Source organism: Seriola aureovittata, chromosome 12 (genome assembly GCF_021018895.1).
Source record: "Seriola aureovittata isolate HTS-2021-v1 ecotype China chromosome 12, ASM2101889v1, whole genome shotgun sequence".
NCBI classification, from domain to species: domain Eukaryota; kingdom Metazoa; phylum Chordata; class Actinopteri; order Carangiformes; family Carangidae; genus Seriola; species Seriola aureovittata.
In genome coordinates, this window is record NC_079375.1 from 20,281,069 (window position 1) to 20,298,475 (window position 17,407).

The 17,407-nt window shown below is 41.8% G+C and overlaps 2 protein-coding genes across 3 annotated transcripts; both read left to right on the top strand.

Moving 5' to 3' along the window:
* Positions 1 to 1,305: 1,305 nt before the first annotated feature.
* On the top strand, positions 1,306 to 11,841 carry LOC130179346 (discoidin domain-containing receptor 2-like). The gene is made up of 17 exons (XM_056392255.1): positions 1,306 to 1,442; positions 2,502 to 2,608; positions 3,767 to 3,869; positions 4,692 to 4,929; positions 6,156 to 6,303; positions 6,507 to 6,609; positions 6,847 to 7,030; positions 7,432 to 7,672; positions 7,792 to 7,857; positions 8,398 to 8,534; positions 8,860 to 9,070; positions 9,163 to 9,386; positions 9,692 to 9,819; positions 10,020 to 10,238; positions 10,335 to 10,569; positions 10,703 to 10,852; positions 11,040 to 11,841. The coding sequence occupies exons 2-17, from the start codon at positions 2,524 to 2,526 to the stop codon at positions 11,172 to 11,174; spliced, it is 2,607 nt and encodes an 868-aa protein (XP_056248230.1). The 5' UTR covers positions 1,306 to 1,442; positions 2,502 to 2,523; the 3' UTR covers positions 11,175 to 11,841.
* Positions 11,842 to 12,016: 175 nt separating this feature from the next.
* On the top strand, positions 12,017 to 16,256 carry LOC130179344 (3-keto-steroid reductase/17-beta-hydroxysteroid dehydrogenase 7-like). 2 transcript variants are annotated; one of them, XM_056392253.1, is made up of 9 exons: positions 12,021 to 12,196; positions 13,012 to 13,215; positions 13,372 to 13,464; positions 13,600 to 13,714; positions 14,048 to 14,242; positions 15,124 to 15,228; positions 15,344 to 15,400; positions 15,511 to 15,609; positions 15,754 to 16,256. In XM_056392253.1, the coding sequence occupies exons 1-9, from the start codon at positions 12,162 to 12,164 to the stop codon at positions 15,871 to 15,873; spliced, it is 1,023 nt and encodes a 340-aa protein (XP_056248228.1). In that variant the 5' UTR covers positions 12,021 to 12,161; the 3' UTR covers positions 15,874 to 16,256. The 2 variants fall into 2 exon arrangements, with proteins under 2 accessions (XP_056248229.1, XP_056248228.1); XM_056392254.1 differs by lacking the exon at positions 15,344 to 15,400 and having other exon boundaries at positions 12,017 to 12,196.
* Positions 16,257 to 17,407: the final 1,151 nt, after the last annotated feature.

The window sequence follows — 17,407 nt, forward strand, 5'->3', positions numbered from 1 at the left end:
TGATTATAGGAATATTCTGATATTTTGGGAAATACACCACTCCCATGTATGTGCGGTAAATATTTAGTTGGAGCCTGTAACCAAAGGCTCACAACATCCACCTACCACCCATGTGCACTAAACATGAACCTACAGTACACCCAGCAGCTAGCTGGTTAGCTTAACTTAGCAGCTATCTATGCTAAGTAAGCTATGTAAGCTAACCATCTTTACACTAAGCTTTCAGTAGTAGAAAGAAAATATCTTGCCTGGCTAATTTCTGTCTTTGTACTGACTAAGGTTTATATTTAGCATACAGACATGATGTTGACCTTCTCATCCAACTCTTGGCAAGAAAGAAACTTAGTATATTTCCCAAAATGTCAAATTATTCTTTTAAATACAAGAATTAATATATATATATGTATATATATAAATACAGGGTCCTGTTTCTTTCATCGTTATCACTTGGGAATCACAGAACACATCACAGACGTAAAGACCCTTCAAAGTATTGTGGTATCAAACAGTATAAAAACTAATGTGTGTGTGGTCTTGAATATACAGTCGCACTGAAAGTCTTTAATCGTCTTATTTTTCTTTTTTTTCCGTTTCTTTCCTCCAGCCACTACATTTACATCAGCCTTTGTTTTCATACATAACATCCTGGAGGAAGCCATTACTGGAAATGTGTGTTGCTGCTGCAGCAGTTTAAAGCAACTGTCAAACATCTTCAGTGTTAAGTTCTGTGTGTTTAATTCAAACGTAACTGAGGACGTGGTACTGAAAACATAACATGATCTATGAGTGTCCGTATAAATCTTTGTATTTTAAGCTTATAGTTAAGAGACATCTAGGCTTCATTTAAAATACATATTATGTGCTTTTCCATGGTATGAAAAAAAATTTGATTCACACTTGATTTCTCATAATCAAAGCAAGCTTCTGCCTTTTGCTTTTACCCACTGTGTTCATTTTACATTTAATGCCAGGCATGACTCATCTTGTTTGTATCCAGTGATAGTTTTTTTTTCTAAAACATCATGTCTCCTTCAGTAATTAGCAGGTTCTCCTCTGCAGGAAAATGAACTCCACTCTGTTTTTGTCAGCAGCTCTTGGTGGACGTTGCCAGATAACCGCTGCTCTCAACTGCCTTTGCGGGACATAATTGAAACCATTTGTGGATCAGGTGGAATTCTGGGATTCTGGCTTCATCTCAACATCCCAAGTGTGTTATTTTCTCTCCTTCTTTCCTCCAGCCAGTTACATCAGCCTTCGTTTCCTCTCCCTCTCTCCCTCTCTCTCCCTCTCTCTGTGTCTCTCGCTCTCTTTTTTCCATTCCCAGAAAGTCCTTCAGAGGAAGAGGTCAGCAACTTGCAGTGCTGAATGCATCAACTCACAGTAGATGTGGAATATTCCCTGAGACAGATGGTTTCATAATAACGAGAGAGGAACTTGTGAAAGTAAGTCAACTCCATATTTTTCTCATATGTGAATATTTACCCCAGTGTCCACGTTGACTCCGAAGGAAGTTCGTGTCGGCTCAGTTCAGTATAGAGAGTGACATCACACAAGGACATACATCACACAAGTTTAATAACACCACAATAAGTATAAGGGATACATCTGTCTATACAGAGGATAAGAGGGGTAAGATAGTGTAGCTTTACTTGTATTATATTACCACTAAAGTAGCTGTTACACCAGAAAGTTAGTCAGTGATCATCGATGCATTTCAGGCACAACTTTTCACTATGGTGTGATCCAGTATGTTAAATTTAGTGGATAATGTTCCTCCATTTCCTTCTGTGTTTGTATGAAAAAAAAACTAATTGCAATGCGCTCTCAGTAAGTACGCATCACACCGGCACAGACCCACACTGTACAACCAATCTTTTGGTGACCGCGCCACGTGAATGGGAGTAAGTGCACTTTCTGAGCAGTGGACTAAGTTAAGTGAGTTCAAGGTGCAAGTCACTGAGACCTTCACAGTGCTTCTACAAGGTAAATAAAATAAGAGCTCATACTGCAGGTACTGTGGTGGGAGAGAGCAGGACTCTGGGTTACAAGGGGGACTGTGTATGTGCTCTTACCTGTGCAGATCCCAGCAGAGTTTTGGGGATATTCAGCTTCATTGAATCATTGTTAACAGCCTGTTATTACTTAAATGTAGCTGTTATAGTAAACATAATTTTTGATCTTTGAATTTTTATCTTTCTTATTTTGTTTTTCGAATTCTTATCTTTACTCTTAATCGTATTATTGTTATTTTATAATCATAATGTGCTCAAGTCTTTGAGCACACCCTTAAGAATACGCTACTCTTCGTTTCAGTTCACATATCAATTGTGTTTGTGACAAGTAAAGTCCTAAATATAAATATAAAATACGGGTTTGCTGTGGAAAATTTGTTATGATATATGAAAACTTAAATAACATCTTACTTTGGATTACTTTGATGTTTACGCTCAGCTTTACTGCTCATCTCGCTCACTGATCTACAACCATCCTGAAATGTTTAGGTGTGCAGCTCCTTGAGAAGAGATGAAGGTCATGGAGATTAAACTGATCATACATCATGTCTTCTTTATCCTGCTGGCCGCCACTGCAAGAGCTCAAGTCAACCCAGGTAGATATTTGTCTTTTACATACATGTCCCTTTTTTCTCAGAGCAGGTGGGCGTTTGGTGGGACACTTCGGTTGTTGTAGGGATCACACCTCAGATGTTTCTTGAACCGCTGGTCCACCCTGCTCATTGCACGTGCAGTTGAGCAATCCACGATAGAACGAGTTGAGTTTAGTTCATAGTGTGTGATCAGACCCTGAGGGATGAGCCAGTCCATGTGGATATGTCATATTCAAGCTTAAAATAACTTCTTTATATTCCTGAGGGATAGGCATGTTGACAAGATGGAGAAGGAAAGCAATTTTAGGTGGGTGGGCTTAAAATGCAAGAATGTAACGTGTGTGTTTTTGTGTGTGTGCGCTTATGAGGGTGCGTGTACGCGGTTTACCTAATGGTCAGACAGCAAATATCCTCAGAACAGGCAGACCTTTCACAAGCAGGGGGCATTCGCAGAAAAAAAACATTTAGGCTAGTTGTAGGTAACTCTCTCTCTCTCTCTCTCACTCTCTCTCTCATACACACACACACGCACACACACGCACTCATTTGACTTTTCCACATAGAATATTTTCACAGTAAAAGGCTTATTTGTTCTGCTGCACTCTCAAAGCACATGTCAAGGAGTTCAGTGGGACTAAAACACAGACGTCCCTTAATTACCAGGTAGTGATGGTGAGAATAAACAGTAATACACTGGAGGGTGCAGTGAGCAGCTGTACGATACAGTCGCTGAATCATATCAGCACTTAAGTAGTTCCTGTTGTTTTCAAACTTACTTTTTTTTTTTTTTTTTACATGGGAACAAAGGTGAGAAATGTGAGACACTTTGAAAGTCAAAAAATTCTCTCACGTGTCTCTGGTAGAAATTATGGGATGAAAATGAAGAGCAGGCACTACTGAGGCCACTCCCTTCTCATTTTGCTTAGACTGGCACCTACACAGTGATGCCTCTGTTTGGCTTTAGAGGCCTTGCAGGGCTGCAGGAAGGGGGACCAGGGGGGAAGGGACGGGCCCAGACCACTTCACACTCACCTCCTCACATCCTGAAAATACACAATAAGAATATGGCATGTGAAAGTGTACAGCTTAACACGTAACACATAAGAGACATATTCGAAATATGAGCAGCATGTGGATCTGTGACGCTTCATGTGTTTGTAGAAATGTGTCGCTATCCTCTTGGTATGACCGGTGGGCAGATTCAGGACGAGGACATCTCTGCCTCCAGTCAGTGGTCCGAGTCAACGGCTGCAAGATTTGGCAGGCATGTTGGATTATGCATTTCTCTTCTGTTATCTCAGTTCCACGTGATTTACATTGAGCGACGTCCACAGCATGCAACGTGATAATCTGTGATCATCTGTAAAGTTCTGTTTCTTTTTAATTGAATCTCCTCTGCTCTGCCCTGGTGGCCAAATTCTTCCTCTGTTTATTCCAAACTAACCACTGCCCTGGCTTCATTACATCTTGCATGCACACAAGATTTTTTCCACCAGAAGCCTCCCTTAGACTCTGGGTTTCAAAGAGCATCTGTGAAAGCTGTTCTGGAGCTTTTGGTTCAAATCACACGACCTTCATCAGCAGATGAAAACAGAGCAAAGTGGACTTTGAGGTGTTTGTTTTTGTCCGTTTTGTCAGTTGCTCTTTCCAAATATAAAAGAAATGTTAGGGTTAAAACTGGGGTTAGGTGGGAAACTCACTTATTCTCTTTCTTTCTTGAGATGAAAAGATACCAGTTTGAAGCTGGAGCCAGCAGCCACTTACTTCAGCCTATGTGAGAGTTCGATGCACTGGCTACTTGTAGAATAATTATAGTGCTGTTTTTTTACAATATGACCAGTGGCAATATAGAATAGTCGAAGATGTTCTCATGCGGATATGAATTCATTAACATAGAAAAGACCGCACTTACTGTAGTAGATTAAGTTCACCAACTAATTTTCTCGCCTCATATATTCTCTCTACCTTCTACTTTCTTTCCTCTCCTCTCTTCCTCTCTATGTTCATGCCTCTTCCCGCTCTACCTGAACTCTTTGCACTTCCTCTCCCATCACCGTCTCCTCTCTCGTGTCTTCCTCCTCTTCAGGCTTGACTTTGACAACGGAGACGGCGACGGGGCCTGGTGCCCCGACATCATGTCAGAGCCAGACGGCCACAAAGAGTATCTCCAGGTGGACCTGCGCTCACTGCACTTCATCACACTGGTGGGAACCCAAGGTCGCCATGCCGACGGAATGGGTAATGAGTTTGCCCAGCGATACATGATCAAGTACAGCCGCGACGGCAGCAACTGGGTGGGCTGGCATGATAGGAAGGGAAGGCAGGTGAGCAGGGGTACATGTTACTGTGTAATGTCTACCTTTCTTATTCTAGCGGCCTGCGCTGCTCTCACACATCTGAGTCTACGCTCCATTGTGTCTTCTCAAATGGATCAGGTGCGGGTGTAGAAATAAAAACTGCCATTAAAGATGGGCCTTTGAGACATGGCTGACTTTGTACATCACTGTGTTATACATTAGTTTTCAAACAGTTCACCACTTTGAATCTGTGCATTTAAATGAAAGGTGACACTGACACTTCCACACAAAGGTGACAAAGGTATTTGTCCGTTTCTGTTATGGCAGCTTAACTTTCATCTTTGAGACGTGAGTTTACAGACTTTTACCGTGTCATAATAACTGTAATAAAGTGAAAGACAGTGGTGGGATGTAACTAAGTACATTTACTCAAGTACTGTATCTAAGGTTGTTGCACTTTCCCCGGAGTATTTCCATGTCAGGCAGGTACAGAACAGATAACAGGCAGGGCGACAAGAACGAGAGCCTTCAGCGTGAAAGACAACACACCATCTGGCGGTGAGCAGGCAGGTTTAAATACTGGCCGGGATAATGAGGAAGCAGGTGTGTGAGTGGGCGGGGGAGGAGCGGGGCTTTCTGCTGGCGAACGGGGGAATCAGGAAACAGGGATCAGTGGGAAAGACTCAAAGGAATCTGGTGGGTGGATGGAGAATGACAAGTGGCCAAAGGAATCGTGACCTGCATCGATACAGATTAAACTACCAGGTACAACAGTATAATATTAGTCATACATTAATGCATTAGTAATAATTACCCAACTATATATAGTGTGACACTCACAGGGGCCCATTGAATTAAGAGTACTTTTACTTTAAGTACATGTTGCTATTACTACCTGTGTTCTTTTGCTGTTTTATTGTCGAGCGTTGCTACTGAATACTGAATACTTGCTGGGGATAAATGCCAAGAAACATCATCTTCTTTGCTGCGAGTTGTACCAATGTGATCTCATATTCATGAGATAGAGGACACCAAGTTGGTTTCATAATTTATCTGACCATCACATATTTATGCTGATAAAATGCTACACATAGCAATTTTACTATTCAGCAACCCCAGTCCCCTGCTGCAGAGTGCAGAGGTTTTTGTTCAAAGCATTAACGCCATATACACTCGCGCGGTTAGGTATCCATCCCTGACAGGTTTCTCTCAGTCAGTCAGTCTGGAGTAATCTGCCTCTCCCTCTCTGTTAGGTCATCGAGGGGAACAGGAACGCATACGATGTGGTGCTGAAGGACCTGGAGCCTCCCATCATCGCTCGTTTCGTCCGCTTCATGCCTGTGACGGACCACTCCATGATCGTGTGCATGAGAGTGGAGCTCTACGGCTGTGAATGGCTGGGTTAGTCGATACGCTCCAGTGCAGCATCGTCATCCAGCAACGTCTAGTTTATGTTTCTTTAATAACTGACAATCTACATTCAGCTTTTTGTATTAGTAACAGTTCTTTGTTAACTAATCAGTTTGTTTATTGCCATAATATCCTACAAGTATAAAGTGAGTAAATCATAGGTCATAGGTCATAATCTTACCTGCCCCTTTCAGATGGCCTGATGACTTACAGCATTCCAGATGGGCACCAAATGATCTACAGAGGCCTGGATGTCTTCTTCAATGATTCTGTGTATGACGGAGCAGCAGCTGAAAGGTCTGGATTTTAATGCTGCTTCTAGAAAGAAAGATGTAGACCACAGTTATAGAGGGGTTATTTCTGTCACCATTATGCTGCGAGTGCAGTAATATTTCTTTCTTTTCTTTTCTTTTTTTCCTCGGTGTAAGATAGCAATGAATTCTCAAATCTCTGCACTCTTCCTAAAAGTAAATGTTTGTTTTTTTGGGGTTTTTTAAAAAATCTTTTTAATTCCTCCATCCATCCCTCCACCAGACTGACAAAGGGCCTCGGTCAGCTGACAGATGGCACCTGGGGTCTGGACGATTTCCTCCACAGCCACATCTACGGCATGTGGCCAGGCTACGACTATGTGGGCTGGAGCAACAAGAGCTTCCCCAAAGGTTACGTGGAGATGATCTTTGAGTTTGACCACGTCCGAAACTTCACGTCCATGAAGGTAAGAAGTTCAGGGAAAACTTTCCGGGTATAGTTCATCTTAACAGCGGAGATAGTGGAATATCTTTAAATGTGCTGAGTCAACGTTATGCTGAACTGAGCTGTGCTGTGCCGCGCTGGGCAAGCACCCATCTTCTAATGCAGCTGCACATTTTATTGGGACATAAAAGTTATAAAATGAAGCAAGATTGCACAGCCGTGTGAAAATGACATTTTCTGTATAATTAGCCTATTTCTCATGGGTAAGTGCCACGGCCAGGATTCAGAGATGGAGGTTACCACACCTGCCTTTACATCATCTTCCTCTTCAGATTCTGGCCATTTTGAGCAACTGCTCAGTAGAGATTTTCAGTCTTCGATCACGCTTTCTTGTACTTACATAGTCCACTGTCACCTCCACAGGTGCACTGTAATAACATGTTTAGCCGAGGGGTGAGGATGTTCAGACAGGCCACCTGTTACTTCCGGTCAGGCTCGGAGTGGGAGGCGGACCCGGTGACTCTTAGGCCCGCCGTCGACCGCGTGAGTCAAATCGCCCGTTTTGTCACCGTGCCGCTCGGGGACCGCACAGCCAGCTCCATCAAATGCCGTTTCCACTTCAGTGACCTTTGGCTGCTGTTCAGTGAGGTGGCCTTCCAGTCAGGTAATAAAGCCTCAGGTGTGGGCTCCAGTCAGCGCCCGGTTAGAAAACTTTGATTTGATAACTGCTTCCTGTTTGAGCTCACTGTATATCATCCAGCTTTGTGTTTCTTCCACTCCCAGGCTCAGCAGTGTACAATACATCTCTGACTCCTCGCAAACACGGACACCCCACAAACACACTACCAGGTCAGAGGCTGAATCCTTTGTGTCTTCTTTTTTTTTTTTCCTTCAAGCAGTGGCTGTAATTTTGGTGAAGTGACAGTCAGGCAGTGGAGAAAAATGTACGTTTGACATGTGGCTTCTGGGAAGTGATGTGGTGGCAAACAAAACATAGGTCTTCAGTCAGCCTCAAATATAATTAGTGTGTAATGTTTTTCTTTATTATATTTGTAGAAGGTTGCTCATTTATAATTCTTACTAAATTGGCTTAGTGTCATACATCTTACTATGACATATTATGATTTATTTCTGTGCAAAAGTGCAGGTAATTGCTCAGTTTAAAAGGTGTTTTTTTTTTTTTCTTTTGGTTAAACACTGCCCCCTGGTGATAGCATCAAGAATGACTTATTATCGTGCAGATAAATGTCTCCTTGCTGTAGTTGTAATGAAACATGACGGGGATTATTCAGTGAGAATGTAATTATTTCGGGGGTTATGCTATAATAAGAACGTGATCTGTGATGGATTAAATCAAATCAATCCCAAATCTCATCTCATCTTTAATAGGGGATGATCCCACCCATAAAGTGGATGACAGCAATACCAGGATCCTGATTGGCTGCTTGGTGGCTATCATAGCCATCTTGTTGACTATCATAGTCATCATCCTGTGGCGGCAGGTGTGGCAAAAGATGCTTGAGAAGGTGAGAAGAGAGTTTTCTTTTGGTTTTGTTTTTTAATGGAGGGATGTGTGAACAATCTGGAGATTATACACATGACGAGACAAATCAGTAATTGGTCAGGGCTCTGGTTTGGCTGCTGGGGAGGTATATTATCACAGTGGGGGGACCTAAAATTGCATTTTGCATTTATAGTTTTTATAGGAGGGGTTTAATGAGTTGAAATGAGCCCCCAGTGACCCCCATCAGCACTCTGTGGTATCCTGCTACTGACCAAGTAAAGAGAAGTTTCCCAGGGCTGGTCTCACCTTGAGAGGGAAAATTTCAAATAACAAACTCACTTCCACAGGCATCTCGTCGGATGCTGGACGATGAACTCACAGCCCGTCTTGCCGTCCAGACCCAGGCCTTCTCCTTCCACCACTCCTCTCTGTCCAGCGAGGGCGGCTCTACCTCCAACTCCACCTATGAGAGAATCTTCCCCCTCTGCGCTGACTATCAGGAGCCCTCGCGCCTCATCCGGAAGCTGCCTGAGTTTGCTCAGTCCACAGAGCACCTCGGTAAGATGGTAACAGTACCACGCAATAAATGCCGTGGAGGCTTTTTAGAGTTATAGCAGCTGGAGCGTGTGATTTTGTGTCTTCCACATCAGGACCGAGCACCTCCTGCAGAGCCCTCGCAGCCAGTGGTTCAGATGGTGCCCCCCACTATGCGGAGGCAGACATCATCAGCCTGCAGGAGTCTTCAGACAGCAGCACCTACTCCATCACAGCCGTCAACATGAATCTCTTTGCTGGCACCGATTCATCCATGAAAGAGTTCCCCAGACACAAGCTCACCTTCAAGGAGAAACTGGGAGAGGGCCAGTTTGGAGAAGTACATTCAGTTTTGTCGCTCTAATGTTTGTTGGCATTGATTTGGCATTTTAGAAATATTCACAGAAATGGTTATTAGATTTATTGGGCTGTGCTCTCTTTGCCATCGTTATACTGATGTATCTTTACAGCTCTCATTTCTAGTACCGCATGATAGATGTTGCTCTGTGGTAAAAGCACCAGAGTGTGAAATGCAGTCACTCCAGAACATGCTGACAAGTAGTCAACACTTAGTGGTATTAGACAGAGCTAAACAGATGGTTTCAGGCGGTGCCAAGTGGACTGACAAAGTGTGATTTTGTACAGGTGCACTTGTGTGAGGCAGAGGGCATGCAGGACTTTTTAGACGAGGTTTTGTCTATAGAGGGAAACAATGAGTCACCTCTGCTTGTTGCTGTTAAAACGCTGCGGGAAGACGCCAACAAGAACGCAAGGTAAAAGCAACTGGTAGCATTTTTTTTTTTTAACAATTGTAAGGCAAAGGTGCTGTGTATATTTTCTTTATGATTTAACCATCAAACAGGCAGAATATCTCTACAAGTATGTACATTAGTCTCCAGCTGGTTGTCATTATTTATTCAGTCGTCAGTCCAAACAATGAATTGTAATTTTCTTTGTCCCCGCTGTGCTGCAGGAATGACTTCCTGAAGGAGATCCGAATCATGTCTCGTCTGAGGGACCCCAACATTGTCCGTCTGCTGGCGGTGTGTGTGGACACAGACCCACTGTGCATGATCACTGAGTACATGGAAAATGGAGACCTGAACCAGTTCCTGTGCAATCTCAGGCTCAAGGAGGCTGCTGATGAAGACAAGGCAGAACAAGAAGAGAAGGAGGGGAAGAGTATGGTCAGGTGGGCTCATATCTTTATATTAAACTACAATGATTATCAGGGATAAGTGCACTATAGTTATGACTTCTGTTTCTTTGTGGTGTCCTCTGCTCGCAGCTACAGTAAGCTGATTGGGATGGCTGTGCAGATTGCATCTGGTATGAAGTACTTGTCCTCTCTCAACTTTGTCCACCGTGATCTGGCCACCCGCAACTGCCTGGTGGGTAAGAACTACACGATAAAGATCGCTGATTTCGGCATGAGTCGAAACCTGTACAGAGGAGACTACTACAGGATCCAGGGTCGGGCCATCCTGCCTATTCGCTGGATGTCCTGGGAGAGCATCCTACTGGTGAGTGCTGTGCGGAGCTGGGGACAAGTGAGATACCAGGCTCATGCCACCAAATAATCCAACATCCAATGTCTAGATTGTTTTCCAAGTCCATGCTAGACTGTGTTTGGATTTAAATTGTCTGCCGTCTCAGGGTAAATTCACCATGGCCAGTGATGTGTGGGCGTTCGGTGTGACTCTGTGGGAGATTCTGACTCTGTGTAAGGAGCAACCCTACTCCCAGCTCTCTGATGAGCAGGTCATTGAAAACACGGGCGAGTTCTTTAGGGACCAGGGCAAGCAGGTGAGCATCACACAGATTTAATCTACTAATCCTCAAGAGTACAATTTGTTTGTGGTCTCAGTTGTGGATAGTTCCTTGTATTTCATTGTTCCAAATTAGCTGGAAATATCTCATGTTTTCAAATAAAAAAATACTCCTCATAGCAATATTAACATACATACATTAATAATTTGCTTCGTGCTCCCAGGTGTACCTGCCAAAGCCGCCATGTTGTCCTGAAAGAGTCTACACTGATCTGATGCTGAGCTGCTGGAGGAGGAACGCCAAGCAGAGGCCAAGTTTCCAGGAGATGCACACTCAGCTGATAGAGAGTCTGGCGTAGCAGATAGGATCTATAATTTCTCTCTGCCATGCACTGTCTTGTTTGCTCTTTTCAGGATGGATTTATTTGAAATTAATTTGGAGTCAGAAACCACCCATTAAATGTTTTCCCATTTGTTTTATGCATGCTTGCCACAATGGTGCTGTAAATAACAGGAAATGAAGACAGGGTATGCACTTGAATAGAGCCTATTATTGTAGATATCATGCATTATCATGCTGAGCGAATAGCACTATCCACTCAGTGTATTCACACCTTTGTGTATTTATTAATTTCTTTTTGTTTCCTATGCTATGTGTATTTATAGAGTACTTAAAGGTAATCCTAGGTTTTGAAACACAGATGTGATTTTTTTTTAAATGTTATTTCTTGATCCTTACATCTACTTCTATTGCACATTTATAAGAGAATGTCAGTTGTTTGACCCTTTCTCAATGTTATTATTTTTGCTTTGTAATTTTAACATGAACAAATGACACGATAATGACTGTGTTCTGGATGAGAATGTGTTTTAACTATGCAGAAGCTCCCTTATATTCTTTATAAACATGTTTATATCCTTTTGCAGAAATAAATGAACTGTATATTGTTGAAGAGTAGAAAAGAAAAGAGATTTTTAATAGCCGTCAAATCAAAGAGCCTTGTAAATAAAGAGAAATGAATATTTGCTGCTCTTTGTCACACTTTTTTGGTCGTTTTCTTCTCATACGGGAGTCAGGCTGTAGAAGTTTCCAAGCGACGCTTTCAACCTTTGCGCTCTTTTCCCGTTTTGGGCTTCTTGGCATTCCGTAGTGGAAGCTGATTGGCCAGCTGCTTGCTGACATCCAATCATACCACGTCCAAGCTCATGCATATAGGCTGCTGCTCTCGCTTCACCGGAATCGGACGATGGGCTGAGCGTCCCGGTACGTCTCCGGTTAGAGAAGACTCATACCTGGTGTCAGACTTTGTGCCGGTCCGGCTTTCCTCCTCAGCCTCCGGTCAGACATGCAGAGAGTGGTCATCGTAACCGGCGCCAACAGGTGGGTCCGCTGAAACACGTTATAACGATAACTAGTCAACGGTTTGTGACGTTGTTACACTGTGACGTGACGTCTCTCGCGTGTTCAGTTAACGGCAAAAACATTGTAGTTTCGCTGAGGGAGACAGTCCCTCCGGTTTCTCTCCTGTTGAGACATTTAACTGCTTCTAAATCTGTGAAAAACTGTGTTCATTTTTGTATCTGCGTCACACATACACGGTCAGAAAAATGCGTCGTTAAATATCATTACATTTAAAAATGCAGAAGAGTAAAATTAAAAACAACAATATATATTAAAAGTCTAGAAGCTAATTTGGCCAGGAGGATATTAGCTTTAGCTTTTATATCTGTATCTCTGTATTCCAGGTTATAAGTAGCAAGAATTTACAGAACAGAAATGCCAAAGATATGTTAGATACGTACGTTAGTGTAGATGAGATTTTAGTTATTTTAGAAAGTGTCACTCACATGTAATTAGTAATAGTCACAGCACACAACTCTGCCCAAATAAGCCAGTTATTTTTACATGTGCAAATTAAGCAAATGCGTTAATCAATGATCTGTAGAGCTGCTGTAATGTGCATGAGATTTAAAAAATACATATATGAATAGGTAGACATTGAGACTGCAGACAAATATTTCCAATCTGCCATTATTTATCTTCCAATATTGTTACTCCAGTTTAGTCCTCTGTGTTTACCAGATGATTTACTTAATCTGTGTGATGATTACTCAGCTCCTCCAGGGAAGTTTGTTTACATGTGTGAATGATGGGGTTTGTTTGCCATTTGTTCCCCTCTCTCTCTCTCTCTGCAGTGGCATTGGCCTGGCGTTGTGTGAGAGGCTGCTGACTGAGGACAGCCAGCTCCGTCTGTGTCTGGCCTGCAGAAACGTGCAGCGGGCTGAGGCTGCCCGCTCCGCCTTGCTGACCTCTCATACCAACGCACATGTGGACCTGCTGCATCTTGATGTGGGCTCTGTGCAGTCAGTGTTCACTGCTGCTCAGGAGGTCAAGGCCAGGTAAGAAACCTTTGATACACAGACCTCACAACTCTGTTTGTACTCATGTTGTATCCATGACACTGCTCCTGGTTCTCTTTTCCCAAGGGTTTAACAGCGATGCATATGGAATTAAAAGTGATTAATGTTTGATGCATATTTGTGTTTTTTCTATAGGTACAGCAGAATTGATTTTCTGTATCTAAATGCAGGAATTATGCCAAATCCACAAGTGGATGTCAAAGCTTTTTTCAAGGGTCTGTTTTCCAGGCAAGTTTCCAATGCTAGTTCCTGACTTTCTCATCTTAGCTTTGATTTGTGTCTTTTTATTTTGAGTAAATTGAGATTGGCTTAAATCTCGTTTCTGTCCATGCTGTTATGTAATAGTGTACCTTCTCACTGCAGGAATGTCGTCAACATGTTTGCGACAGCAGAGGGTCTCTTAACTCAACAGGACCGCCTCAACTCAGATGGACTGCAGGAAGTTTTTGCCACCAACCTCTTTGGTCATTTTCTTCTGGTATACCCCAGACTGTACACACACATACATGACTTTAAATCTAAATCTAGATGATAAATCCATAATGGGACATAACATAATCTTATTACTGTATATGTTGTGGCAACATTGTGTAGTAGTGCAGAATATAATGAGATAATGAGGCAGCTATTAAGATTGATGATAACTGCTTAGGCTTTATTAAATACAGCAGGAGGCTTTATGAAGCAGTGTGGATTAAATGTTTTCTCACATCTGTGATGTATTACAGGAACTGAAGTCATTGTATCTAAAATCTTGACAGTTTTCTCTTTGCAGCTGTCCTGACTCATTATCTACATGTCTGTGTTTCAGATCAGGGAGCTGGAGCCTCTGCTGTGTCAGGCAGGCCACACATCCAGGATAGTGTGGACCTCCTCGAGTAATGCCCGCCGCTCTGCCTTCAGCATCGAGGACATGCAGCACAGAAATGGGACGGAGCCCTACAGCTCCTCTAAGTACGCTTCGGACACGCTCAGCCTGGCACTCAACAGACACAAGAATAACCAGGTTTGTCTGTCACACAGTCGGCAAAGTACTGGCACAGTACACAGATTCCAGTCCTTCTTATAGTCTTCATTGTCATTGGCCATTTAAAACAGTATTGGAGAGAAAAGCTTACAAGACTCAAATAACTGCAGTGAATCAGTTGATGCAATCTTGGTCCAAACTGTTAACTAGGAATGAAATTAGTAGGAACATTAGGTCTGTTATGGGTCTTCACTTAATTTATCTGTTGCATTACCCATAAAGTATATTCAGACAATCAGAGGTAAATATTTCAGAAGAAAAATCTAATTTGACTTGTTGACTAATTATCTTTGCTTTCAGAAACCAGAGTCTGACAACATGTTGCTAAAATCTCTCAAATGGCTTCACTGAGAACTGCATTTTGTCATGATTTGTCAGTGTGTTATTTATTACTAGAGGCAAGCATGGAGAGAATCAAGGTAGTGTAGAACAAAGCGCCCTTTGGATCACACTGTATATGCGCAAAGGAAAAAATAACTAAACGACCGAACCGGACAAACTATGTGTCGTTTGAAAATCCTCATTAAGAAATAAGTTCCTTCAAAATCTCGTGCCCCTAGCTGCTTCCTACACAGAGCACTTACAAACACAGACAAAGACACCACTCTCCAATTATAGATGTAGGGTTCCAACATCTACCAGTTATCCACTATCAAAATGCAATTCTGTACCGTTATCCACCTGTATGGTCTTTTAGTCCTTAAAAAAATTACTGATCAAGTATCTTGTTTTTTTTGTTTTGTTTTAATAAGAAGGAAGAATATACTGCACATCAAGAGTAACTTCCACAGAAATTATAAAATGATAGCAAACAAAAAATGCATTCAGCATTCAACTGTTTTTTCTTGTCTTTGTGACAGGGGCTGTTCTCCTCCGTGATATGCCCAGGACTGGTGATGACTAATCTGACCTATGGTATCCTGCCCTCATTCTTCTGGACTCTCATCATGCCTATCATGTGGTTGGTGAGCAGTGTTTTATTTATTTATTATTGTCTTCATTCTAACAAAAGTCTCCCACGTCTATGCCAAACATTACTGAAGTGATGTGTGAACTATCATTTCCTGTTGTGCTGAACAGATTAGGATCTTCACTAACACATTCACACTTACACCATACAACGGAGCAGAGGCACTGGTATGTTGTCAACCTGTGTCATTATTGTCCATATGGAAAATACGTAGGGATTCACATGTGAACAAAAGACGCTCTATGAACTTGGATTGCTGCTCTGGTCTTTTTCACAGCACTGGCTGTTTCTCCAAAAGTCAGAATCTCTGGATCCACGAGCAAAGTATCACAGTTTAACATCAGGACTTGGAACAAACTACACACAACCTCGAAAAGTGAGTAACTGGAGACCATGAGCTCCACAGAGATACTGCTTGAGTCTATGTAATAGGATAATGTGCAACGGTAATGTGATATGCTGCTTAAGATGCTTCTTTTACATGTAATCAATCCAGATTTTCTATGTGTTTGTGTTTCAGATGGACATCGATGATGAAATGTCCGAGGTCCTCTACTCAAAACTTCTTGACCTTGAGAGAGTAGTCAGAGGGGAAGCGAGTGAGGGAAACGCTGCTAACAAACTCATCAACAGTACCTGAATGAGGCAGAGTGAGTCTTGTGTAACGGAGAGCTTTAGAAATAGATCATGTGCAATTTGTGATGTAAACCAGCAACAGTGCTCTTATTCATTACATTCTTGCCAGTTGTAGTACAGAACTATGTGTGTTTTTATATGTGAATGAAACAACCATACTTCTTCTACCTCAGTCAAGGTCACAACTTTGATTTGTGCAATGTGATCATGTTGGCTACAGAAGTAAAGCTACTTCTGAGGTGACCACTTGGATTCACTGCACTAGATAACTCTAATCATGTTAAAATTAGCAACATTTGACAGTGAAGCACTAAATGGAACATTTTTAGGAAATTATTTGTATTAATTTGCAGTTTGTTTTCAATAAAAGGAAAATTTACTTTGAAACTGTAACCTCTCGTATCAATCTTCACACAAGCTGCAACATTCACACAACTCCAACATTACTTATACAAAAAAACAAATATCAAAAAAGAAAAAAAATTATAACTACAGACCATTTTTACATATTATATTAAGTTTTAAAATATTACAAATTTTCACTTTAACTTCTTTAAACCTCCCTGCCTCCTATTATTTTGGTTGCACCTGTTAGGGCAGGGCAGCTGAATCCACTGACTGTAAAGGGAACAATGTGATGTCCGCTCTTATTCTTGGTCACCTGGCAGCAGTGCTGTGACTTGAAGGCCAAGTGTATCATGTACCTGACCCACCTTCAAACGGAGAGCTGAAAACAGCTGTGTGAGGGCGCAGGGATTTAATTTACTTAATGAGCCTATGTAATATTGTCATGTATTGATATTAGAAATGTATATTTTATCATAAGGTTGATCATTCATAAACCTATTGAAAAATGTAATTAAGACAACCGTTGTCACGATAAACAATGACAACTACTTTTTCCTATTTTTTACTATAATAATACTATAATACTGTTGTGGTCATGTGAGATTGGTACCAGCAGGAGTCTCATCAGTCGCCGCTTTCCTCCTGTAATGTAGATACCACCACCTGAGAGCTGTATCATGTTTCTTCTACAACAGGCTTCTTACTTTACAAATTTAAATTAGCTATTTGCTTATGGTCTGGTTTCCTGAGGCCATTAACTAACCACCAACACTTCCATCAGCTGTCCTCTGAGGCTCATTTCACCACAAGTCATAAATTATGATGCTGTCATCTGACATGAATGGCTTGTTTAAATAAATGAAACAACTGCTGCGATATGAAATATAAATATATGAATAAATAAATCAGGTGTCATCTGATTCACAAGGTCGCTGAACAGTAAGAGAACACTTCTCATACAAAAGCTTTGTTTTAATATTATGCTCTTAAATTTTTTTTAATTAAAATGCTTTAGGGCAATATCAGCATTAGGCTGCTAATCTGTTTATTGCATGCGTTGTTCCTGACAGATGTGCTCAGCTGCCACACTGCTTTTCAAGTCATTTGCCTTTTTGCCATCACAGTTTAAGGTGGACTCATGCATTTTCTCATCAGAAAGAAAAAAAATCAGAAACAACTGAGCATCGCTT

Bases quoted from the DNA above. Each gene is read 5' to 3' on its own strand.
- LOC130179346 (XM_056392255.1), top strand. From the start codon at position 2,524: ATGAAGGTCATGGAGATTAAACTGATCATACATCATGTCTTCTTTATC. The intron at 9,820-10,019 runs GTAAAAGCAACT...GCTGTGCTGCAG, and splicing joins GACGCCAACAAGAACGCAAG to GAATGACTTCCTGAAGGAGA. The intron at 10,853-11,039 runs GTGAGCATCACA...TCGTGCTCCCAG, and splicing joins TTAGGGACCAGGGCAAGCAG to GTGTACCTGCCAAAGCCGCC.
- LOC130179344 (XM_056392253.1), top strand. From the start codon at position 12,162: ATGCAGAGAGTGGTCATCGTAACCGGCGCCAACAG. The intron at 15,401-15,510 runs GTATGTTGTCAA...TCTTTTTCACAG, and splicing joins ACAACGGAGCAGAGGCACTG to CACTGGCTGTTTCTCCAAAA. The intron at 15,610-15,753 runs GTGAGTAACTGG...TTTGTGTTTCAG, and splicing joins ACTACACACAACCTCGAAAA to ATGGACATCGATGATGAAAT.